General features: G+C 44.2%; 1 protein-coding gene across 2 annotated transcripts in view; it reads left to right on the top strand.

Annotated features, from left to right (window-relative positions):
* LOC110536342 (ephrin-A5-like) overlaps nt 1–25,713 on the top strand; it is a 187,127-nt gene extending 161,414 nt beyond the window's left edge. The window contains exons 3-5 of one of the 2 annotated variants that reach the window (XM_021622083.2): nt 21,303–21,368; nt 21,833–21,913; nt 25,503–25,713. In XM_021622083.2, coding sequence (XP_021477758.1) covers nt 21,303–21,368; nt 21,833–21,913; nt 25,503–25,630 — 275 coding nt within the window. In that variant the 3' untranslated portion in view covers nt 25,631–25,713. The remainder of the gene's footprint in view (nt 1–21,302; nt 21,369–21,832; nt 21,914–25,502) is intronic. The other variant, XM_021622084.2, reaches the window with a different exon arrangement.
* Nucleotides 25,714–26,488: the final 775 nt, after the last annotated feature.

Below are 26,488 nucleotides of genomic sequence, written 5' to 3'. Positions count from 1 at the left end.
TGGATAGAAAACACTTTAAAGTTTCCAAAACTGTCAAAATAAGGTCTGTGAGTATAACAGAACTGATATTGCAGCCGAAACCTTGAGGAAAATCAAAACAGGAAGTGACTTCTATTTTGAAAACTCCATGTTCCATAGCCTCCCTTTGATGGATTTAAAGGGATATGAACCAGATTCCTTTTCCTATCGCTTCCTCAAGGTGTCAACAGTCTTCAGACATAGTTTCAGGCTTTTATTTTGAAAAATGAGCCAGAACGATAACATTGCGTCAAGTGGTCACATGAGTTTTGCTCGCGCAACAGAGTTTGGATAGGAATTGCTTTTCCCTCTCCTACTGTGAAAGACATTTAAGGTTGATATATTATCGATTATATATTTTAAAAACAACCTGAGTATTGATTATAAAAAACATTTGACATGTTTCTGTGGACATTATGAAAATTATGAATTTTAGTCTGCGTTGTCGTGACCGCTCTTTCCTGTGGATTTCTGAACATAACGCGCCAAACAAACGGAGGTAATTTGGAAATAAAAATAATCTTTAAGGAACAAATGGAACATTTGCTGTGTAACTGGGAGTCTTGTGAATGAAAACATCCGAAGATCATCAAAGGTAAACGATTAATTTGATTGCTTTTCTGATTTCCGTGACCAAGCTACCTGATGGTAAGTGTACTTAATGTTTTGTCGTGCGATCGATAAACTTACACAAACGCTTGGATTGCTTTCGCTGTAAAGCATATTTTCAAAATCTGACACGAAATCTTAACAAAAGGCTAAACTGTGTTTTCCTATATTGTTCTTGTGGTTTCATGACTATAAATATTTGTAGTAATATTTATTGAATGTAGCGCTATGCTATTCAGTGGTTGTTGATGACACGTTAGTGGGATTGCAGCCATAACAAGTTAATTGTAGGTCTTATTAGATGTATTTTATTCGAGGTATGGTTCAGATGAGGCAATACTTCATGTCAACAGCAAAAACATATTTTGTGAGTGTTTTTTATATTGCAGGGCAGCTCTAGCCAACATCTCAAAATCTCGTCTCACTGATTGGACTCCAGGTTAGCTGACTCCAATTAGCTTTTGGAGAAGTTAGGGATTCACATACTTATTACAGCCTACACAGTGAATGTTTAAATTATGTATTCAATATAGACAATATATTCAAAAAAGATGGCGCCAGAAGAAATGGCAGCAGTTTTACGGGCGCCCTACCAATTGTGCAATTATGTGGGTATTTTTCGCTTTTTTTGTAATTTATTTTGTACATAACGTTTCTGCAACCGTATCTTACGGAAAAAAAGAGCTTCTGGATATCAGGACAGCGATCACTCACCTCGGATTAGACAAAATATTTTTTCTACAACAAGGAGGACGTAAAAGACATTCTCCAAACACCCCACAGGACCGACATCCCGTTATTTGCAAGAGGAAGCGACGCAGGTACAGAGGACAAAGAGCCGGATGCCTTGACAGGACCCGGAGAAGGCGAGTGGGGAAGCTGCCGTTACCGTCAATACTACTCGCCAACGTGCAATCATTGGACAATAAATTAGACGAGGTACGATCACGAATATCCTACCAACGGGAAATCAACTGTAATATCCTATGTTTCACGTAATTGTGGCTGAATGACGACATGGATATTCAGCTAGCGGGATATATGCTGCACCGGCAAGATAGAACAGCCCACTCCGGTTAGACGAGGGGGGGGTCTAAGGTTGTCTCTAGATTTTGCTCGCCTGAAGTAGAGTATATTGTGATAATTGCAGGCCACACTACTTGCCTAGAGAGTTTTCAGCTATACTTTTCATGGCTGTTTATTTACCACCACAGACAGATGCTGGCACTAAGACCGCACTCAGTCAGCTGTATAAGGAAATAAGCAAACAGGAAACCATTCACCTAGAGGTGGCGATCCTAGTGGCCGGAGACTTCAATGCAGGGAAACTGAAATCTGTTCTACCACATTTCTATCAACATGTTAAATGTGCTACCAGAGTGAAAACAATTCTAGATCACCTTTACTCTACACACAGAGACGCGTGCAAAGCTCTCCCTCACCCTCCATTTGGTAAATCCGACCACAACTCTATCCTCCTGACCCGGTCTATAAAAAAGCGGTCAGATGAAGCAAATGCTAAACTACAGGACTGTTTTGCTATCACAGACTAGAACATGTTCCGGGATTCTTCCAATGGCATTGAGGAGTACACCACATCAGTCACTTGCTTTATCAATAAGTGTATCGAGGACGTTGTCCCCACAGTGACTGTACATACATACCCCAACCACAAGCCATGGTTTACAAGCAACATTCGCACGTAGCTAAAGGGTAGAGCTGCCTCTTTCAAGGTGCAGGACTCTAACCCAGAAACTTACAAGGAATCCTGCTTTGCCCTGCAATGAACCATCAAACAGGCAAAGGGTCAGTACAGGGCTAAGATTGAATCATACTACACCGGCTCCGACGCTCGTCTTATGGGGCAGGGCTTGCAAACTATTACAGACTACAAAGGGAAGCACAGCCACGAGCTGCCCAGTGACACGAGCCTACCAGATGAGCTAAATCCCTTCTATGCTCACTTTGAGGCAAGCAACACTGAGGCATAAATGAGAGCATCAGCTTTTCCGGATGACTGTGTGATCACGCTCTCTGTAGGCGACGTGAGTAAGACCTTTAACCTTTAAACAGGTCAAAATACACAAGGCTGTGGAGCCAGATGGATTACCAGGATGTGTGCTCAGTGCATGTGCTGACCAACTGGCAGATGTCTTCACTGACATTTTCAACATGTCCCTGATTGAGTCTGTAATAACAACATGTTTCAAGCAGACCACCATAGTCCCTGTGTCCAAGAACACAAAGGCAACATGCCTAAATGACTACAGACCCTTAGCACTCACGTCCATAGCCATGAAGTGCTTTGAAAGGTTGGTAATGGCTCACATCAACACCATTATCCCAGAAACCCTAGACTCACTCCAATTTGCATTCTGCCCAAACAGATCCACTGATGATGCAATGTTTTGCACCCCACACTGCCCTTTCCCACCTGGAAAAAAATGAACACTTATGTGAGAATGCTATTCATTCACTACAGCTCATTGTTCTGCACCATAGTACCCTCAAAGCTCATCACCAAGCTAAGGATACTGGGAATAAACATCTCCCTCTGCAACTGGACCCTGGACTTCCTGATGAGCTGCCCCAGGTGGTGAGGGTAGGTAGCAACACGTCTGCCACGCTGATCCTCAACACTGGAGCTCCCCAGGGGTGCGCGCTTAGTCCCCTCCTGTACTTCCTGTTCAACCACGACTGCATGGCCAGGCATGATTCCAACACCATCATTAAGTTTGCGGACGACACAACAGTGGTAGGCCTGATCACCGACAACGAAGAGACAGCCTATAGGGAGGAGGTCAGAAACCTGGCCGGGTGGTGCCAGAATAACAACCTATCCCTCAACGTAACCAAGACTAAGGAGATGATTGTGGACTACAAGAAAAGGATGACCAAGCCAGCCCCCATTCTCATCGACGGGGATGTAGTGGAGCAGGTTGAGAGCTTCAAGTTCCTTGGTGTCCACATCAACAACAAACTAGAATGGTCCGAATACACCAAGACAGTCGTGAAGAGGGCCTGACAAAGCCTATTCCCCCTCAGGAAACCAAAAAAATGGGCATGTGTCCTGAGATCCTCAAAAGGTTTTGCAGCTGCAACATGCTACATTTGCTAGGCCTGTGACTGCAATGCACTACAGAGGGTAGTGCGAATGGCTCAGTACATTACCGGGGCTAAGCTGCCTGCCATCCAGGTCCTCTACACCAGGCGGTGTCAGAGGAAGGCCCTAAAAACTGTCAAAGACCCCAGCCATCCCAGCCAAGTCTAGGACGAAAAGGATTCTCAACAGTTTTTACCCCAACAGGTCATCAAATGGCTACCCGGACTATTTGCATTGTTTGCCTCCTCCCAACCCCTCTTTTTACGCTGCTGCTACTCTCTGTTTATCATATATGCATAGTCATTTTAACTATACATTCATATACATACTACCTCAACCAGTGCTCCCGCACATTGGCTAACCAGGCTATCTGCATTGTGTCCCACCACCCACCACCCGCCAACCCCTGTTTCCAACATTTGCAAACTACTAAACAACTATTGATTTAGAACCACAGATACAGGTCACAAAAAAATCTGGAGCTGCTTACACTATTCCAGCACCATTTCAACTTCATCAAATTCCCTATGCTTAGTCTAATACAGTGACAACTAAAAGATACCAAAACAATTTAGTCCAATCAATGTTAGCTAAATATGATGTGGCTGTCCATGGTTCTGATTTGTGTGCGTGAGTGCATTTGTGCAAGTAGAAACAACATGTTGAGAAATGACAATGCCATCCTACTCTTTCATGTTGCCTAAACAGTCTATCACTCTGTCATACAGTACACACTTGTATTTGTTTTTGTCCTTGTCGTCCTGAGCGAGCCTAACTTCATTTTGTTGGCAACATTAGCTAGTTAACATTAGCCTTCTACAGCTAGCTACATATTGAACTTCCATCATCTCAGTCCAGGGGCACAATGAATGCATTTGTGGTTGGATCAGAATTACCATTATAATCACTTGCCAGTACAGAGAATGAAATAAAAAGTCAAAATCCCTATCTCCATCCATTGCTAATTTAGGAAAGCGCCAATTTTAGCTAGTTAGCTAGTCACCGGAGGACAACAACAGAACGAGATGCAACAATTCAAGTTGTGTCTGTCAATTACGTATTTTTCTCAATGTGATGTGATAGGAGTGAAGATAAATCCAAACTGTCTTCCGTGCGCCAGGACCATTCACAGCTGAACTCAGTTTAGCGCAACACAGATTGGCTATTATTTTATACTTTTTTTAATCAAGGGAAGCCAAACACTCGCTGGCTTCCCTTGCATTCAATGCTACAGGTGGCAACAATGTTATAGTCTTTTTGACCAGACAGCATCAGATATATGGCCTACGCATACAGAGAAGCTCTTATGCTTTCTCTGGTGAGAAGCATTCAGCCTCTTGCAAATTGAGGGAAAATTATCAAAACACAGAGGGACAAAATATACATTGTTTTCTACGTTTTTTTATTGGTACATTTTTTGGAGAAGCTTGGCTCCCCTTGGCATCCATGAATAGACAACACTGGAGTTAGATGAAGCTCAGGGAAAGGTTAGACACGAGGAGCTCCACCCAATCTGTCAATTCTTTCCGTGTGCTCATCAGAAGCAGCCACACCTTCATCATAGTCTTTATTTCCTACTTTTTTCCTGCTGAAAGATTCCTGACCAGAGGGCTAAATTAAATTACACTCCAACTGATAGGTTGTCCACACTACACATCCATTCTGCTATACAACATCATATTGCTTTAGTGGCCTGCGGTGTCTCTCTAAGTGATTCCAGCTTCTCTGGCCACTGCTGCGGATATTAATGTCATCCACCATGACTTGATTTCCCAATGCTTAAATATCCAGATTGAACATCTGTAACAAAAGGGAATGCTTGTTGATTGATTGGATAGCGTAAATAGTTCAAAGAGAAAGAATAGGTCATTATGATAATACACCTGTTATTTATGGCCTCCTCATCAGCAGCAGCAACATCTTCATCATAGTCATCATCAACACCAGCAGCTGCTGCTTTTTCCTTTCGGTAGGTCTCTGAAATGCATTTAGTTTATGAGTAGCGTACATCATCATCAAAATCCCCATCGTATCACCACCATCAGTATAAAAATGTGTTATACATCTGTCTTACTTTCAGATTGCCATACAGCACAAACAGCCAACACAGGGGTAACTACTGTTCAGTAACTACTGTACAACGCTACAGACCTATTACATAGCATTTCACTGTAAGGTTGTATTCACCTGTTGTATTCAGCGCATGTGACAAATAAGATTTGATTTGATATAGACATTTTCAACTATACAGTATACCATTTAGCATAATCTCAGTTAACCCAGAAGTAAACTCTTGCATAATTGGTCAGCTGCTAAATTACGTTCTGGGTTCATAAGTGTTAAGAGAATAGATTAAGAGATGCTAGAACGAGGAGCGGAACCGGAACGAGGAGCTCCGTCCTCTCTCTTCACAAGTTACAGGCAAGTCTATGGGCTGTATGTCCTCTCCCCTTCAGAAATTTGAAAAATGCTATTTGTCCAAATAACCCGGTACAACAAATATTGCTGCTCGTTATCAATTGGTGCCCATAGTATAAAGACAAATCTATGGTCCCATTTATGTTTACGTAGTCTCTCCATGAGAGATTATATTGCTTCCAGCCCTGTTTTGTAGATGTTGCCGAGGTGATATTTTCTAGCATGAAAGAAGCAGATAAATAGAAGGGATGTTGTTTAACTTTTATTCCTCTGAATTGACAGAGATTAATAGGTGTCTGTTTGTAGAAAACAACAACCAGAATGCCATTGAGAACCTGTAAATTGGACCGGTTCAGCTTTCTAACTTGATGAGTGGAATGTTTGCTACGCGCCAACCTGCTCAGAGAGAGGGCATGGTGTGTGTGTACTAGTGTGTGGTAATAGCCACAATGCAGGAGGCTCTAGAAGAAAAAATATATATTTTCTTTCAGGAACACATAGAGATTTACCAGACAAATGATAGAAGAGGAGGCAGAGTCAGTGGCTTTAACAAGATGGGGGATGGTGTGTGTGTGTGTGTGGCAGGACAGTGTTGTATATTGTGAACGGTATAATCATGAAGAAATATGACATGATGTATTGTGTGGTTAGGGATAGGAAATATGGACAATACATATGGTTCGGGATATCATGTGTGGTTTACGACTTATTTTTGGGACATTCGTAATAACGTAATCACATTTTTGCATTTTCATTTTTCATATTAGTATTATATTCATTACTATGGACAGAGGAACTCAAAGCAACCACCATGATTTAGACTGAGTTTGATAATGAATAGTTATTTTGGCTCTCATAACATTCTATAACCCCAGGACCTAAGGGAGAAAAGGATGAAAATACGTCTGCAGAGCATTGATTGATTCACTATCTGGTCCGTAGATGAAGATTAAGATGTCAAATGATATTCTGTCAGAGAAACGCCTGTTAATGGTGTTTTCGCCCTCCGAGTTCAATGCGGTCCAGGGCTTGATTTGTTGTATCTCTTATAAAATTACAAAGAGGAGACAGAGTTCTGCTGTCAGGTGCTTCAACAACACAAACAGGTTAATCAACGCTAGCAGGTCGCTGGGAATAAACCTAAATCGAGACCATAATTCTTCATTTTTCAATTTTTTTGCTGTCAGCCGCAGCTCTCTAGGAGAGCAGTTTAGAGGAGCTAAATTGCCCATCAGGTAATGGAGAGAGACAGAGAGAGAGCGAGAGAGAGAGGGAAAGAGAGAGGGAGAGCGGGAGAGAGAGGGAAAGAGAGAGGGAGAGAGAGGGAGGGAGAGAGTGAGGGAGAGAGGGATAGAGAGAGGGAAAGAGAGGGAGAAAGGTGAAAAGAGCAAGGAAGAGAGGGGGGAAAAGAGAGAGAGAGAGGGAAAGAGAGGGAAAGAGAGAGAGAGAGGGAAAGTGAGGGATAGAGAGAGGGAGTGTGAGAGTGACAGTCACAACATCATTATCTCCTACTGTATCTGGGCCAAAACCTGCTTCTTTACCCTTTTTTCTTCCCTTGCTTCCTTTCTTTCTAGAAACAAGAGAGAGAAAGAAAGGTAACTCAGATGCTAAATGTACCCCTCCCAGGAAAATGCAGGAAGCCATTTAATGTTGCTCACATCTGCAAGCAATTCAGCAGAATAGTATATTAGCTGTGAGTGAGTTACGGCCACGACGTGTCGGACGCTCTGACAGACGCTGCTAAGGAAGGGATAAAGAAGGGCACTTTGAGTGGTTCCTAGGTCAGAGTTCAGCCAGCATTAATGGCTTAAGTGAACCCCCTCGATCACAGAACGCTGGAGGGAGCATATTTTTACAATATAAAGAATCTGTGGAACGATTCTAATCTGAGAGGAGGAGGGAGGAAAGCCAATATCATAGAAGTGAGGGAGGGGAGAGGAAGGAGGGGAGAGGGATGAGAGAGGAGCGAGGGAGGAGAGAGGTGCGAGGGATGAGAGGAAAGGAAAAAGTGTGTCTGTTAGTCGGTGAGATGTGTGGCGAATGGGAAACTGGTTGGTGTCATAACTCAGGTGGAGATTGGTCTATGTGTGTACTACGTGGGGGGAGGAGTAAGTTATGTTGCTCATATGACTTGATGGACTACACAGAAAAACGTGATCCATCACTACTATGTTCTGTGGGCAAGGATGAAATTAGTTCTCAGATGCTGGGTTAACAGCACAGGTCAGAACAGATCTATTACTGTCTGATTGACCTGGCAAGAAGCAGGCCATGGTCAAACACATCAGCCATGCTTACAAATGTCACAATACTTTGGTACAGCACAACCTATAAAGTGAAACAAGAGACATGACTTGATCATACGTGGTAAACCAACTAATTTCGAAAGGATTGTCTTGGTTTGTCTGACGATGCATGCATGTGATTGAAGATACAGGGCATAGTTGTTCTGTCATGATTGGTTGTAAATCCTATGATATTGCATTAGCATAATGCAGCTCATACAGTAGGTAGAGGCACTGTGCTGTGGCAGCAGGTATATTATAAAACTGAGGCATGAATGGTATATGGGTTAATATACAGTATGCATACACTGAGTGTGCAAAACATTATAAGCTCCTGCTCCTTCCATGACATAGACTGACATAGGTGAATCCGGCTGAATGCCATGATCTCTTATTGATGTAACCTGATATCCACTTCAATCATGAAGGGGAGGAGACAGGTTAAATTAGGATTTTTAAGCCTTGAGATAAATGAGACATGGATTGTGTATGAGAGGGTGAATGGGCAAGACAAAATATTTAAGTGCCTTTGAACGTGGTATGGAAGTAGGTGCCAGGCGCATCGGTTTCTGTCATGAACTGCAAGGCTGCTGGGTTTTTCATGCTCAAGAGTTTCCCGTGTGTATCAGGAATGGTCCACCACCCAAACGACATCCAGCCAACTTGACACTTGACATTGGAATGGGCCTGCTTCTCTGTGGAATGTGTTCGACACCTGGTAGAGTCCATGCCCCGACAAATTGAGGCTGTTCTGAGGGAAAGGGGGGGGGGGGGGGGGGGGGGGGGGTGTTACACTCAATATTAGGAAGGTGTTCATAAAATGTTGTACACTCAGTCAGTGTATGTTGTTAAACTCAGGGAGGATTTATAATAGTGACAGAGATGCTGCAGTTCCATTCATAGGGTTAGAAGGAAACCTGGTAATCACTCAGCCTCATCAGCACTCAGGAATGACCCAACAACATGAAATTATGTGACAGAAACCACAGTCAACACACCCTTGGACTCAACCCTTGGACTCAAACACATTATCAGAATTTTGATAGATGGATTATTTTCCCTTCACTTCTTCACCCTCTCCTCTCCTCTCCTCTCCTCTCCTCTTCTCTCCTCTCCTCTCCTCACATTTAATTTACCTCCCAATGTGTCATTGTTCCTATCCATGGAGACTAGCCTATTGAGCTGAGCCTGCCCTCCAGACAGCACGTTACACTCTCTCTCCCTCAAACACCACCAGAGAATGGCCGCCACCCAACTGCTCCCCTGGGGTCAGTCTCTGCTGGCTGTTGCAGTCTCTACTGGCTGCTGCTAGGGATCCAGTCACAGAACACATCCACTAATGGCCCAGGCGTGAGAATCCCTGTTTTAAAAAATGAAAAGGAAACAGTTGTCCAGGGAGCTGCCTGCCTGCCAGGCTGGCCAGACTTAGCTAATCACAGGGGTAAGTTATCGAACACTTGTTGATGGGGAGGAAAAGATCTAATCAACAAATTAGCATTTGACCACCAGTAAATAATATGTTTTCTTTTTCAAAACTTCCACCAGAATCAGGAAATAAACTACACTCAACAAAAATATAAACGCAACATGTTGGTCCCCTGTTCATGGAGCTGCAATAAAAGATCCCATATGCACAAAAAGCTTATTTCTCTCAAATGTTGTGCACAAATTTGTTTACATCCCTTTTAGTGAGCATTTCTCCTTTGCCAAGATAACCCTTCCACCTGACAGGTGTAGCATATCAAGAAGCTGATTAAACAACATGATCATTACACAGGTGAACCTTGTACTGGGAACAATAAAGGCCACTCTAAAATGTGCAGTTTTATCACACAACACAATGCTACAGATGTCTCAAGTTTTGAGGGAGCGTGCAATTGGCATGCTAACTGCAGGAATGTCCAATAATGTTGTTGCCAGAAAATGTCATGTTAAATTCTCTACCATAAGCCGCCTACAATGTCATTTTAGAGAATTTGGCAGTATGTCCAACTGGCCTCACAACTGCAGACCATGTGTAACACCCCCAGCCTAGGACCTCCACATCCGGCTTCTTCTGAGACCAGCCATCCGGAGGATAGCTGATGAAACTGAGGAGTATTTATGTCTGTAATAAAGCCCCTTTGTGGGCTTTATAAACTCATTCTGAGTGGCCGGGCCTTGCTCCCCAGTGGGTGAGCATGTGGTGTTGGAGTCGTGCCTGGCCATGCAATCATGGGTGAACAGGGAGTACAGGAGGGGACTGAGCGCGCACCCCTGGGGAGCTCCAGTGTTGAGGATCAGCGTGGCAGATGTGTTGCTACCTACCCTCACCACCTGGGGGCGTCCCGTCAGGAAGTCCAGGATCCAGTTGCAGATGGAAGTGTTTAGTCCCAGGATCCTTAGCTTAGTGATGAGCTTTGAGGGTACTATGGTGTTGAACGCTAAGCCATAGTCAACAAATAGCATTCTCACATAAGTGTTCCTTTTGTCCAGATGGGAAAGGGCAGTGTGGAAACATGGAATGCTGAGTTACTTGTTATTGTGTGTGTGTGTGTGTGTGTGTGTGTGTGTGTGTGTGTGTGTGTGTGTGTGTGTGTGTGTGTGTGTGTGTGTGTGTGTGTGTGTGTGTGTGTGTGTGTGTGTGTGTGTGTGTGTGTGTGTGTGTGTGTGTGTGTGTGTGTGTGTGTGCTTGCAGCGTGTGTGTGTGTGCATGCTATCTCTCCATTCTCTGCCAACTCAGACTGGGTCACAGAAGACGGGAAACCAGAGTAATCCTAGCGAATTAGAAACAACATGGCTCTGGGGAGGTGTTAGTTATTCAGTGGGCTAGCTGGCCAGGAATGCTCTGTAGAGAGCATTGGATGGTATTCTGGTTTAACCCATCCCATCATCCTAACAATCAAGCTGGATTCAAAGGCTCTGGATGACCTCATTAAGGCCAGCTGGAGACCCAACACACTGGCTATACATGCAAACAAAATGCTAAAGCGATGTGAGGACTGAGGAGTCTAACCCGCTAATGTTACACTAGTCAGCTAATGCAACATGAGGATGCTTGCTAGCTAATACAAGGCTGGTATAGCGATTGAGGGGGAACAGCTAGAGTTGGTCCTGAACCAGGAACCTTATTCATATGTGTGAGTCTGTCATTACTAGCTGTGTCGTGGTTGACCAAAGCATGACAACAACCAGAGGCCCAAAGCATGTTTTCTCTCCCAAACAATGAACAGAGGTGGTTCAAACACATCCTGCAGGTTAGAGCTGTAGGTGGTCGATGGGAAGTAGGATCATACCATTATAAATCATTTTACAGTAGACGTAATGAAAAGAGCTGTGTACTGTAACTCTAACTCAAATTTTGTCAAACACATATTAGTTATAGGATTTCTAACCCTGTCATCTGCCTTGTGCTTGTTCATCTTCTGATGAGGAGTTGGAAGTATCAAAGCTGGCCATGGAAGCCCTCAAATGACTTTGAATTGACGAAATAAAACATAAGGGAAATAATTGCCAAAGCCACTTTGATTTACTCACAGCTTTGACTCTTTTTTTCAGCTACATATACAGAAACTATGTCATAAAAGTAATGATAATAAGGTTGCATAATAATACCCAATAATATATTAACCCTTTACACTCGTGAGAATTGGCTAATATGGATAAGGCTAAATGTAAATGTTTTTTTACAGTATAAATAGGAAAAGCATAACCATGGTAGCATTTGAATTGAAACGGAACAGATTGGAAATAATGGGAAAGTGATTAGACCAACGGTGAGTACACAACAGTTTACCTGACACAAGACTGAATCCAAACATTTCACTGTTTATTCTATGTGCATTTGACATTTACTGTACTTTTTTGCCTCATTTGTTGAAAGCGAAATCACAAAAACTGTCCTTTATAAATCACAATCTGGGTCAGGTAGGCATTTGAATGCCTGTTATATTTCCAACATGACTAGCTAATTTATAAAAAATGACATTACAGTGTTGGGCTTTCACAATGCAATTCAGGGAAACAGATTATAATTGTAGTGCGCAAAAAAAGGAGTCATGAGTCCATTCAGATGTGTGTGCCGCGGCTAATTTTCTTCACAATAAGCACACACAGGCTCATTCTCTTCAGAACAACCCAGGATATGACACCATGTCAACTGGTAACTGTACATCTAACAGGCCCATTCTGTTCAGAACAACCCATCTTATAGTTGTACATCAAACATAGTGAGCATAAATGCTGACACTATATGATATGATATCGAAATGTGTCGCTCACATTTGGCTTGCTTGTATGATATCAGAGTGGTGTTCAGTAGTAAATCCTCAAAGTCTTTCAAAATACATTGTTTTTCCATCTTTCAAAATGCATCGCTCTGAGTCCTCTTCATTTACAGATTTTCCCTCACTCAGACAACAAAAAGTTGCCCAATTACCGGGAGGATGGGGGCAACTTCTTGTTGTGCGATGTGTTCAAGTTCAGAGCGGCTGTCAGTCAAAACCCATACAGCGCTGTGAAGCGCAGAGCCAGAGAACTGACGTCACGTGGCTGCAGGGTAGCCTAGTGGTTAGAGCGTTGGACTAGTAACCAGGAAGGTTGCAAGTTCAAACCCCCGACCTGACAAGGTACAAATCTGTCGTTCTGCCCCTGAACAGGCAGTTAACCCACTGATGTCATTGAAAATAAGAATTTGTTCTTAACTGACTTGCCTAGTTAAATAAAGGTTAAAAAAAATGTACAGCACGTTACTGTAAACTGCTGTACAATTTAGGCGTTTATCATTGTCCAAATTGCCATTTTCACCCCGTATATGGTACGAGTGTGAAGAGCTACCTGACCTAGTTTTCCCCCTTTCCAAACACATAATGTTGCCATATTTTTATCCATTGTTGTGTTTCGTATTGTGCGTAACCCACTGGGCAGAAACTGGTTGTTTCCATGTAATTTCAACAACAATAATCTATGTCATGACTTTGAATCAACATGGAAAACTGATTGGATTTGAAAAAAGTCATCAACATGGCAGCCACATTTTTTCCAACATCCAATAACATGGTGACATTTTTTGTTGATGTCACATTAACTTCACGTTAGTTGACAACTCAACCAAATGTAAACGCTAAAGGAAATATGTTTTCCAGATAACATGACAGTTGATATTCGGCTGGGCTCGGCTGAGATTGAGTCAATATCTAATTTAATCCACCCTGAACCCACCCGCTTGTTCTTGCCTAATTGGATTCTGGTTTCTTTGAATTATACACTGCGTTATGCCGTGTACTGAGGAGACCAGCCGTTACCAACCAGGGGACAACGCTCTGAGGAGTAACCCAACCTGGCCCTCTGTTTCTGGGGTGTACTTTCCAGTGCCGCTGCCCTTCAAAGGCACCAGCCTTGGCTTAGGCTTGATGGGCACCGGAATAGCAGGTGTTGATTTTAGGGCCTGACAAAAACAATAAGCTGCCCCTGCCCTGCATGGTGACCCAAAATAAACAGGGTACTGGCGCGGACGGTTCGGGCTCTGAGAGCTAAGGGGTCCTCACCAAGCTCAGAGAATGAAGAGCTGTTACTATAGGAAGGAAATTAGTTCAGCTAAATCTTCCCTTTATTACAATGTCACACACCTTTCCAACCAAAATGTATTTAACACTAAACCATTGCAAGGAAGTTTCCTTTCCTTGTCCGCTTTCTATCAGGATCGCAGTTATGAAAGGTCTTGATCGATGAAAAAGTACTATGTCAACTCTATCCTTCCATATCTGTGGTTAGTTAGGTAAATAAGTCATTAGTTTGTAATCTCCAGTATTAGGACAGATGGTACTGCATATTTTCTCTATTATTTTCTGTTTGTGTGGGTGGAAAATAGCTTTTAAATCCCAAATGCAGTGTTTTCTGCCACTTTCATCAAGCTCATCACGTTTGATCTGCAAGTGTGAGCTAAGTGGTTGGTGTGGATAGCCCTGACTCAACTCCACCCACAAGGATGATGATGAATATAAGACATCTGGAGTCAGCAGGGCGCTGTGTGTGTGTGTGTTCATGCTTGTGTGTGTGTCTGAGAGAGAGGGAGTGAAAGATACAGAGAGAGGGAGGGAGTGAGCCAGCGAGCAGGCGGGGAAGGGCAGGCAAGGTTCGTTAAGGTGTCACTGAGACACTGCTTCTTTTATTTTCTCTTCTTTTATTTTCTCTCCTCCTACACACGTTTACATTCAGCTGATGAGCCAACAGTGTTACACACTACAAGAAGGAAGGAGAAAGAGAGAGCAGAAAACATCAAAACCAGATTAAAGAGAGAGAGAGACCACATCAAGAAAAATGGAAGTGATCTGTTGTAGCTCTGTCAAAGCCTGGGTCTGTACTTTGTCAATGGTAGGTTACAGGGGGACTCTTTGGGGAGATTCACCTATTGCTCACCTCTTGGCCACAGCACAGTAGACTATATGATCACAGCTCATTCACTGTCAAGCCACTATCACCTCTGTCTGATCACAGCCATGTTACATTGTTTCTGAAAAGAACAGACATGGAAACAACCACACGTTCACAGCCCAGTAAGCTGTACCACATCAGAAATTCATACAGATGGGCCCAAAACAGCACAGAAGATACCAGAAAGCAACCAGTAACCAAAATATCCAAACACTCTTAGATAACTTTCTGGATACCACATTCACTCACAGTAAAGAAGGCATCAATCTAGCAGTAAAGAACATTAACAATACATTCAGGAAAACCGCAAAAAAAGCACAATTAAAATGAATGAAAAACAAAAAAGAGAGACAACTGGTTTGATGCAGATTGTAAAATTATAAAGAAAAAAAATATGTAACACTGTCAAACCAAAAGCACAGAGACCCAATTAATGGTGAATTACTTCTTCATTACTGTGAGACTCAGAACAAAAAAATCACAGTACAACAGCAAGCATGTCACGCCCTGGTCTTAGTATTTTGTGTTTTCTTTATTATTTTGGTCAGGCCACGGTGTGACATGGGTTAATTATGTGGTGTGTTTTGTCTTTGTTTTTTTTGTAGGTATTGGGATTGTGGGGTTATCTAGAAAAGTCCATGGTTGCCTGAAGTGGTTCTCAATCAGAGGCAGGTGTTATTGTTGTCTCAGATTGGGAACCATATTTAGGCAGCCATATTCTTTGAGTGTTTCGTGGGTGATTGTTCCTGTCTCTGTGTTTGTTTTCTCCAGATTAGGCTGTTTAGGTTTTCAAATTACGTTTATTGTTTTGTATCATTCATGTTTATCTTTTTATTAAACATGTATCGAAATAACCACGCTGCATTTTGGTCCACCTCTCCTTCGACGGAAGAAAACCTTAACAGAATCACCCACCACAACAGGACCAAGTGGCGTGGTGACAGGCAGCGGCAGCAGGAGCAGCGAAATCCGGATTTCTGGACATGGGAGGAGATATTGGACGGAAAAGGACCCTTGGCACAGCCTGGAGAATATCGCCGCCCCAAAGAAGAGCTGGAGGTGGCGAAAGTGTAGAGGCGCTGGTATGAGGAGGCAGCACGACGACGTGGATGGAAGCCCAAGAGTCAGCCCCAAAAATGCATTGGGGGGTGGCTCACAGGGAGTATGGCGACGCCAGGCAGGAGACCTGCGCCAACTTCCTGTGCTTACCGGGGGGCTAGAGAGACCGGGCAGGCACCGTGTTATGCTGTGGAGCGCACGGTGTCCCCAGTGCGGGTGCATAGCCCGGTGCGGTACATACCAGCTCCGCGTATCGGCCGGGCTAGAGTGGGCATCGAGCCAGGTAAGGTTGGGCAGGCTCGGTGCTCAAGAGCTCCAGTGCGCCTGCACGGTCCGGTCTATCCAGTACCACCTCCACGCACCAGCCCTCCGGTGGCAGCTCCCCGCACCAGGCTTCCTGTGCGTGTCCTCGGCCCAGTACCACCAGTGCCAGCACCACGCATCAGGCCTACAGTGCGCACCGCCTGTTCAGCGCTGCCGGAGTCTCCCGCATGTTTAGCGCTGCCAGAGCCTTCCTCCTCTACTGCGCTGCCGGAGTCTCCCGCCTGTTCAGCGCTGCCAGAGCTGCCAATCTGCAAGGAGCAGCCAGAGCTGCCAGTCTGCAAGGAGCAGCCAGAGCTTCCAGTCTGCAAGGAGCAGCCAGAGCTGCCAGTCTGCAAGGAGCTGCCAGTCTGCAAGGAGCTGCCAGTCTGCATGGAGCTGCCAGAGCTGCCAGTCTGCATGAAGCTGCCAGAGCTGCCAGTCTCCTAAGCTTCCACTCAGTCCCGAGCTTCCCCTCAGTCCCGAGCTACCCCTCAGTCCAGAGCTACCCCTCAGTCCAGAGCTACCCCTCAGTCCAGAGCTACCCCTCAGTCCTGAGCTACCTCAGTCCCGAGCTGCCCCTCAGTCCAGTGGGTTCCTTGGTGAGGGTTACTAGGCCAAGGTCGGCGGCGAGGGTCGCACCAGGTTGTAAGCGCTCCTGAGATCTTGTTTGGGGAAGAAGCGCGCCCCGTGCATTGACTCAATCGCTATGGTGATGAGCGGTAGAGGGTAACTATACCTCACAGTGATCTGATTCAGACCCCGATAGTCAATACACGGGTGCAGACCCCCATCCTTCTTCTTCACAAAAAGAAACCTGAGGAGGCGGGTGAAGTGGAGGACCGAATTAACCCCTGACGCAGGGATTCAGAGACATATGTTTCCATAGCCGCCGTCTCCGCCTGTGAGAGGGGATACACGTGACTCCTGGGAAGTGCAGCGTCTACCAGGAGATTTATCGCACAATCTCCCCGTTGATGGGGTGGTAATTGAGTCGCCTTCTTTTTTGAGAAGGCAAGAGCCAAATCGACATATTCAGGGGGAATGCGCACGGTGGAGACCTGGTCTGGACTTTCCACCTTAGTAGCACCAACAGAAACCCCTAAACACCTTCCCGGGCACTCTAGGGACCACCCCGTGAGACCACCCCTCAGTTGCCAAGAAACAGTGGTGTCATGACAAGCTAACCAGGGTAGGCCTAGCACCACAGGAAACACAGGATAGTCAATGAGGAAGAGACTGATTCTCTCCCTGCGTCACCATACCCAGAGGAGCGGTGGCCACCCTTATCAACCCTGACTCTAATGGTCGACTGTCTAAGGCGTGAACGGGGAATGGCATAGCCACGGCAACAATGGGGATCCCTAAACTAAGGGCGAACGATCTGCCTATAAAATTCCTAGCCGTGCCGGAATCAACGAGCCTCTTATGCTGGGAATGTGGGAAAACTCAGGAAAAGTAACATACAAAAACATGTGTGCAACAGAGGGCTCTGGGTGAGAATGGTGCCGGGATGACGCCAGAGTGCCCTGCCTGCTGCCTCGATCCCCAGAGGAACCCACCGGGCACCGACCAGCAGTGTGACCTCTGCGGCCACAGATGGTGCACTAGCCAGAACCTCCTCCATTCTCCCTACGCACGATACTTCCCAGCTCCATGGGCACCGGAGCTGCGGTGCTGGGGGATGGAGCCGACCGAACCCGATCTGGACGTCCGCGGGTAGCCAGCAGGTTATCCAGCCGAATGGACAGGTCCACCAGCTGGTCGAAGGTGAAGGTGGTGTCTCTGCAGGCCAACTCCCGACGGACGTCTTCGCGCAAACTGCAGTGATAGTGGTTGATCAGGGCCCTATCGTTCCATCCCGCACCGGAGGCCAGGGTCCGAAAATCCATGGCGAACTCCTGGGCGCTCCTCGTCCCCTGCCTCAAATGAGAGGTCCAGCACCGCATCTCCTTCTGGTCCAGCGCCGCATCTCCTTCTCCCCACACCTCGTTGGCCAACTCCAAGGCTTTCCCAGAGAGGCACGAGACGAGGGCGGACAACTTCTCACGACCTGAAGGAGCCTGGTGGACGGTTGCCAGGTAGAGGTCATCCTGCAACAGGAAGCCCTGGCAGCGTGCAGCCGTCCCATCATACTCCCGGGGAAGGGCGAGACGAATCTCACTGGGACCGGGTAAGGGGGGAAGTAGTGGAGACCCCAGTTGTGCTTGCGGAGGTGCTGGAGGAACGCCCTGTCTCTCCCAGCGGTCCATAGTTTGGACAGAGTGGTCCATGGCGGCGCCGAGATAGTGGAGCATCGCTGCATGCTCCCGGACGCGCTCCTCTACCCCTATTCCAGGGGCACCTGCTCCTGCTGACTCCATATGTTGCGGTGTGGGATTCTGTAGCTGGGTGCGTTATTGACGGCAGAGAAGTCAGGTGCAGGAGAGCAGAACTGGGTAATAACCAGAGATTTATTAAGCAAAACCAACAGCATCCAGAACAACAAGATAAATAGACACAAAAAATAACCCGTTGTGCGCAAGCACTACAATAAACAATCCCATACAAATACATGGGGGGAACAGAGGGTTACATACACAACAAGTAAATGAGGGAATTGAAACCAGGTGTGGAAAGACAAAACAAATGGAAAATGAAATGTGGATAGACAGTGGCTAGAAGACCGGCGATGCAGAGCGCCGCCCGAACAAGGAGAGGACCCTACTTCGGCGGAAGTCGTGACACTGTCACCCACAGCACATGGCCTACAGCAAAGCCTGGACCTGCAAGAGCAGTATTGCCAGACCTGGGCCCTGGCAGTAGAACCCAAAAATACTAAAATTATGATTTTCCAGAGAAGATCCAGATCTCAAGGAATTTGACAAAAGTTCTTAATTGGTAAAAAATATATAGAGTACTGTACACTAAAATTACTCAAAAATTAAAAAAAAAAAAAATAAGCTCAATTGGACACCTTGATGATGCGGTGAATGTATTGAGAGAGAAAGCATGCAGAGCATTCTACGCCATTCAAAATTCAAACTGAAATACTTATTAAAATTGGCTAAAATTAATTGAATGTGTCATTCAATCAATTGCACTTCATGGCAGTGAGGTGTGTTCACTGGCAAAACAAGATTTCACCAAATGGGACAAACACCCCATTGAAACCCTGCATGAAGAGTTCTGTAAGATTCTCCTACTGTACATGTCCAGAGGAAAACTACAAACAATGCATGCAGGGCAGAATTAGGCCAATATCCACTAATATTAACAACTAAAAAAAGAGCAATTAAGTTTTGGAAACATCTAAAATACAGTGACCCCCTCTCATATCATTGCAGAGCCCTGCAATGCCAAGAGCTGAGCAAAGAAGAGTCCCCTTTCCAGCTGGTGCTGGAGCTGAGTTCACAAACCTGTTCTGCTAACACACTGAAGCCTCAGGACCAGAACATCCAATCAATCTGAGTAAACCAAATTACAACACAGTCAAAACAAAACTACATTGCTTATTGGGAAACACAAGCACAAAGCAAAATGCAGTGCTATCTGGCCCTAAATCGACAGTACACCGTAGCTAACTATTTGACCATGGTTACTGATCAAAACTTTAGGAAAACCTTGACAAAGTACAGGCTCAGTGAGCACAGCCTTGCCATTGAGAAGGGTAGACACAGGAAAACCTGCCTCCCTGTAGAGGAAAGGCTGTGCGACCACTGCACAACAACACCTGGCATAGAGCTGCATTTCCTGTAAAAAATATAAAACAATTAGTGTCATTTCAAACCCAAATTTGAAATCCTTATTCGAGAGAATATACCCTGCACAGATTTGCCCTGCTCTGCTCTGCCCTGTTTGGCCCTGCTCTGCCCTCTTCTGCCCTGCCATGCTCTACCCTGTTCTGCCCTCTTCTGCCCTGCCATGCTCTACCCTGTTCTGCCCTGCTCTGCCCTGTTCTGCCCTGACATACTCTGCCCTATTCTGGCCTGTTCTGCTCTTCCGTGCTCTGCTCTGTTCTGCTCTGCTCTAAATTGTTATTAGAGCGACTGCAGACCAAGACTGAGACAGATCCAGAAAATGTGTGTAAATGTGTGTAAATGTGTGTAAATGCTCATTTTAGTGTGTGTGTGTGTGTGTTGTGTGTTCAAAGAGGAGAGGAAAACAGCAAAGGAGAAGGGCCACATCTAGAGCGGGGGGATAGATAAATGTATAAATAGTAAGAAAGAGAGCGATAGATCAGGGTAAGGAGATGACAGATCCCAAATGGCAGCCAGGGATACGCTTGACTTCATCTCATCTGCTGGGGAATGATGCTCAGATGACACAAAATGTTGCCCAGAGGACCCATTACTGGAGGTCTCACAGGAGGCTGGGTTGGAAGGAATTGGGCAGGAAGACTTTTGTCATTTGAGAAGTATATTTGATTTTCTTCTTCTGTGGAGAAAAGTAATAAGATATGAGGTGCAATGTGTTAAAAGGGTAAAGAGGCTCTCTTTCCAACATCGGGTTGAGACATGAGAACACACAATGTATTTTTAACTCTATTCTGTGGTAGTGATGGATGTTACTGTGACATGACCCCTGTTTAACCCTTTTACAGGAGAAACCACCTGGTGCACAGACACCACACTATCCAGTCACACACACGCACACACACAGTCTCACACACACAGGTCTTCCGCTGCATCAGCACTTAATAAAAGCAGAAGTTGTCATACTGTTTTTGATTTTCAGAATACATTTTGTTAAGGGACAAATCCGGTTCCGCACTAATCTTCACCAGGTGCTAGTGGAATCAGAGCTCTGCTTCGCAAGATTTAAGTGAGGTTTTACTCTTGCTTCAATTTGCAATTATTGTCCTTCTCATTTTCGCAGCTGGCTATTTTATAAAGCAATCCTGCGTAAGTGCCCTAACACACACACAGACACACACACGCATACATACACAGACACACACACAATCGAAGATGAAATGTAACACTCCTCTGTGATGATGCAAACTTATACTGATGTGGCAGTCATTTGAAAGAAGGAAAATGATGTGTTTGTGTTTTTAACGTATTAAATAAGATGTAGTATGTCTAAGGATCCCGTGTTTCTGTGCTTCTTTTCTCCAGCCTCCACCATCGCCGAGAACGGACGAAGAACATGCCTGAAACTCAAAGTCTTTGTCCGACCATCAAGTAAGTCTCTCCAGCTGCAACAGAAACACGGAACCTGTTTAACACTGATGTTGTGTTTCCACTACTCTCAGTGACGCAGGGCAGTGGGTAGCCAAGCAGTTAGAGCATTGGGCCAGTAACCGAAAGGTCTCTGGTTTGAATCCCCCAATTAGGTGAATAATCTGTTGATGTGCCGTCAAGCAAGGCACTTAACCCTAATTGCTCTGCATTAGAGTGTCTGCTAAAATGCTGAATTCCTTCTGAATGATTCTTGCTCTCTGTTGAACATGTCAGTTTCATATCTCATGACAGCTCCTATATTGTTTCTATCCAAAGACAAGTGAAGGAATGAACGATTTGAAAGAAGTGAATTGCACATGTCTTGTGAATGTTGTCATGAGCTTGGGGCTTGGGACCTTTGTTTTAAGGGGTTGGGGGAGTTTATTATCTCTAATCATCCCTATCATCTCTATTTCTATCTCTAGACAGCTGTGTGAAAACTATAGGTGTACATGACCGTGTTTTTGACGTAAACGACAAAGTAGACAATTCATTAGAACCCCGAGGTTAGTATGGCTTTCTGCATTATTTTATGACCATATTTTTTAACAAATGCCCTCTTGACCTGTGTGTGTCCCATCTGTCCTCTCCCAGCATGGTTGACTGTCATGTTAGAACGCTTTTTCTGCATCTGCCGTGTTGTTGTGTTGTGTTGCTAGTTGTGTTTTGCTGGTGATGTGGTCTATGTTTGCATGTGTCATACGCAGTGCTTGACTCGGGCAGGAGCTCACCAGAGCTGAGTACCGGCACCTCAAATGTTCTACTGCTTGAGCTTCTGTACCGCCACCCAAAATGAGTACCGGTACCTATTTTAGTCTAAGTCAAGCCCTGGTCATGCGTCATACATGGCAGTACCTGGTTAAATCATCATGTCTAATGTCAGAATATAACATAGGCTATTTATGTCAGAACAAAAATAATGTTTTTGCCTGCTCTACTATAGATCCTAGATTCAATGTACTCCTCCAATTGACTTTAATATACGTATATTTCTCTATTCATACCAGATATAATGTAGGCTGTGTTTCATACCACATGTACTGTAGGCTGTTTCATAACATAGGTTGTGTTACACATAGGTTCACTCTGAAAAACGTTATATTTGACATTAGCATATGTCAATAGAGCCCATTAATGCTGAAGTCTAATGAAATTCAAACCATTGCTTCTAGTGTCTTTTAATTTTGTCTTAATTTCAATTGACTCTTTTCTACCCCTTATTCTACCCTTCCTCCTACCCTTATTCCTCCCTTTATTGTACCCTTATTTTACCATTTATTGTACCCTTATTCTACCATTTGATCTACCCTTATGCTACCCTGCATCCTACCCTTTATGCTACCCATATTCTACACTATCCTACCCTTTATTCTACCCTTGTTCCTACCCGTATTCTTCCCTTTATTCTACCCTTATTCCACCCTTTATTCTACCCGTATTCTACAATTTATTCTACCCTTTGTTATACCCTTCAACCTACCCAAATTCTGCCCTTTATTCTGCCGTTATTCTGTCCTTATTCTACCATTTGATCTACCCTTATGCTACCCTTTATTATACCATTTATGCTACCCATATTCTGCACTCTATCCTACCCTTTATTCCACCATTATTCTACCATTTATTCTACACTTTATTCTACCCATTAATCCACCCTTATTCTACCATTATTCTACCCATTATCCTACCCTTTATTTGACCCTTTAATTCTACTCTTATTCTACCCTTATTCTGCACTTTATTCTAACCTTTATTCTACACTTTAGTCTGCCCTTTAATCCACCCGTATTCTACCCTTATTCTACCCTTTATTCTACCCTTTATTTTACCCTTTAATCTACTCTTATTCAACCATTTATTCTACACTTTATTCTACCCATTAATCCACCCTTATTCTACCATTATTCTACCCATTATCCTACCCTTTATTTGACCCTTTAATTCTACTCTTATTCTACCCTTATTCTGCACTTTATTCTGTCCTTATTCTACCATTTGATCTACCCTTATGCTACCCTTTATTATACCATTTATGCTACCCATATTCTGCACTCTATCCTACCCTTTATTCCACCATTATTCTACCATTTATTCTACACTTTATTCTACCCATTAATCCACCCTTATTCTACCATTATTCTACCCATTATCCTACCCTTTATTTGACCCTTTAATTCTACTCTTATTCTACCCTTATTCTGCACTTTATTCTAACCTTTATTCTACACTTTAGTCTGCCCTTTAATCCACCCGTATTCTACCCTTATTCTACCCTTTATTCTACCCTTTATTTTACCCTTTAATCTACTCTTATTCAACCATTTATTCTACACTTTATTCTACCCATTAATCCACCCTTATTCTACCATTATTCTACCCATTATCCTACCCTTTATTTGACCCTTTAATTCTACTCTTATTCTACCCTTATTCTGCACTTTATTCTAACCTTTATTCTACACTTTAGTCTGCCCTTTAATCCACCCGTATTCTACCCTTATACTACCATTTATTCTACCCTTTATTTTACCCTTTAATCTACTCTTATTCAACCATTTATTCTACATGTTATTCCACCATTTCCTCCCTTATTCTACCCTTTATTCTACCCTTTATTCCACCCTTTTCAAAACATAGGCTATATTATTGTAGCATGCTCATGTTTCTAACCTGATGTCAACTAGCTGCATCATCTCTTTCATGCTTACATGACTGTCTAATTCCTGCTCTGTTTTACCAAGGAGACCAAACACACATGCACTGACTCTGAGTAACACATTAGTAATTTCAAACAGAGTTTTAGGAATAATATTTGTCATCGCATTAGCAATTACAGTTTTCTCGCAGTTGGAGAACATTACATTTTCCATATTTATTCATGGAAGCCGTTCACCATACCCTGATGATCAGGATTTATCACTAGCTGTCACCTCATCTGACACACACACACACTCTCTCTCTCTCGCTCTCTTTCTCACACTCACATACACACGCGTTCTCTCTCTCTCTCACACACACACACACACACATACCTACACACACATACACACGCACACACTTTCTCTCTTTCTCTCTTTCTTTTTCTCTCTCACACAAACACACACCTCCTTGGCAGTTCAAGCTTGGGGGGTTGCATTTTAATTTATTAAGGTCAGAGCCCTAGACTATCTCCACCTTCCTGTCTGCCCATCTGTCTTCCTGTCTGTCTGCCTGCCTGCCTGCCATCCCAAACCTTTGCATCTTTACCTTCTGTCTAACTCTCTTCCTCTATCTCTCTCAGCCCCACCCCATCCTCATTATCACTCCTTTTTTATCTGTGTCTGCGTATTTCCCACCTTTGTGTGTGTGAGTGAGTGAGTGAGTGAGTGAGTGAGTGAGTGAGTGAGTGAGTGAGTGAGTGAGTGAGTGAGTGAGTGAGTGTGTGTATGGCCTAGCTTGCTCCCTCTGTGTGCTGTTAAACAGGCCCATAGCTGCTCATTGATAACACTGTCTGCCAGTCAACCTGGGGAGCTCCTAACCACGCCACTGAGCTCTACACTCCTACGAAAAAGGTTCTATCTAGAACAAAAAAAGAGTTATTCAGGTGTCCCCATAGGAGAACCCTCTGAAGAACACCTTTTGGTTCGAGGTAGAACTGTTTTTGTTCCAGGTAGAACCTTTTTGGATTCCATGTTGAACCTTTTCCACAGAGGGTTCTACCTGGAATCCAAAATAGCTATTCAACGAACCAAAAAGTGTTCTCCTATGAGGACACCTGCATAACCATTTTGGAACCATTTATTCTAATCATGTAGAGGATGGGACTCACCAAGCAGAGGGGACCTGTGGGCTGCCTCGCTGGTTGGTTGGCTGGTTGGCCGGCTGGTATGCTGCCTGGCTGGCTGGTTGGCTGATATGTAACAGAAGCAGTAGCAGTAACTTGTTATTTCATAATTTTATTGGGGATATGGGGATATAGCAATATCGGCATTCCAAATAAAATACGACAAAACATGTCACCAATGATCACCATTTTTTGCATTGTGTATGTGTTGATAATCTCGTTTTATGATTGATAGAAATATTCATTTTCTAAATTTTCTCTCCCTCCTCTAGATGATACAAGTCATGAGTCTGCCGAACCGTCCAGGAGTGACGCCACAAGCGCAGCCTCACACTTGCGGATAGCCAGTCCACTGCTGGCTGCACTACTAATCTGCTTAGCAACACTCTTCACCTTATAGCGCCTCCCCCTGTCCTGGAGGGGAATTACACCCTGCGCGGCCTGAATCTACCCAATGATGAGGCTGGGGCTAGGGTGGGAGAATGGGTGTGGGGGGGGGGGGGGGGGGGGGGGGGTATTGAAAGTGGGCTTCTTAAGGAACACTATTTTTTCCAGATATTTAAGTGGTCTTTCTCCGTCAGTAAGTTTGAAAAAGTTGATGTTGGATGTGGAAGAAACTGTTTCCCCCTTAAAACTGTCAACTAAGATGCCAAATCCCTATTCTTTGACACTTAGTGATTCTTGTTTTCCCTTCTGACATCCCTTTACGTCATGCCGATTCATTGCACCACTCACATACACACATATACAGGTACACACACCTAAACACACTTTTACACGGACAGTTTTTCAGTAGCTCTTTGGTAGGTTGTAAAGCAGCAATACACAGCAGGTCATGGTTGTTTTAGCTCTTATCTAGAAAAATAGAACAGAGATGAGTAGTACTCACAACTCTCTCCTAGTCTTTAGACTCATCTCTTTCAGCATCAGGTGGATACAGATACAGTAGCTGGGTCTTTGTTAGGTGTTACAGATAGTAGAACACCACGTAGGTATCAGTTGAGATACAGTGTAGAACATGTTTAGTAGGAGAGAAGAGGGCATGAGTGAGCTGAGTTGGTTGAAGTATTAAGTCCCCTGGCCTCTTTGATTAAGGTATGCTGTCATGTACCCTCTTTGTGTGTAGAGAGAATGGTTGGAGACTTTTGGCATGACACAAAGAAAAGACAAATAAAAACATTTAGTCCGTTGGGTGGATGGAAGTTCAAATATTTGGAAGATGACTCAATTTATGAGGGGCAGACAGGCAGGTAACTTT

Source organism: Oncorhynchus mykiss, chromosome 11 (genome assembly GCF_013265735.2).
Source record: "Oncorhynchus mykiss isolate Arlee chromosome 11, USDA_OmykA_1.1, whole genome shotgun sequence".
NCBI classification, from domain to species: domain Eukaryota; kingdom Metazoa; phylum Chordata; class Actinopteri; order Salmoniformes; family Salmonidae; genus Oncorhynchus; species Oncorhynchus mykiss.
The sequence above is the reverse complement of the archived record's forward strand: the minus strand, read 5'-3'. Positions and strand labels throughout refer to the sequence as shown.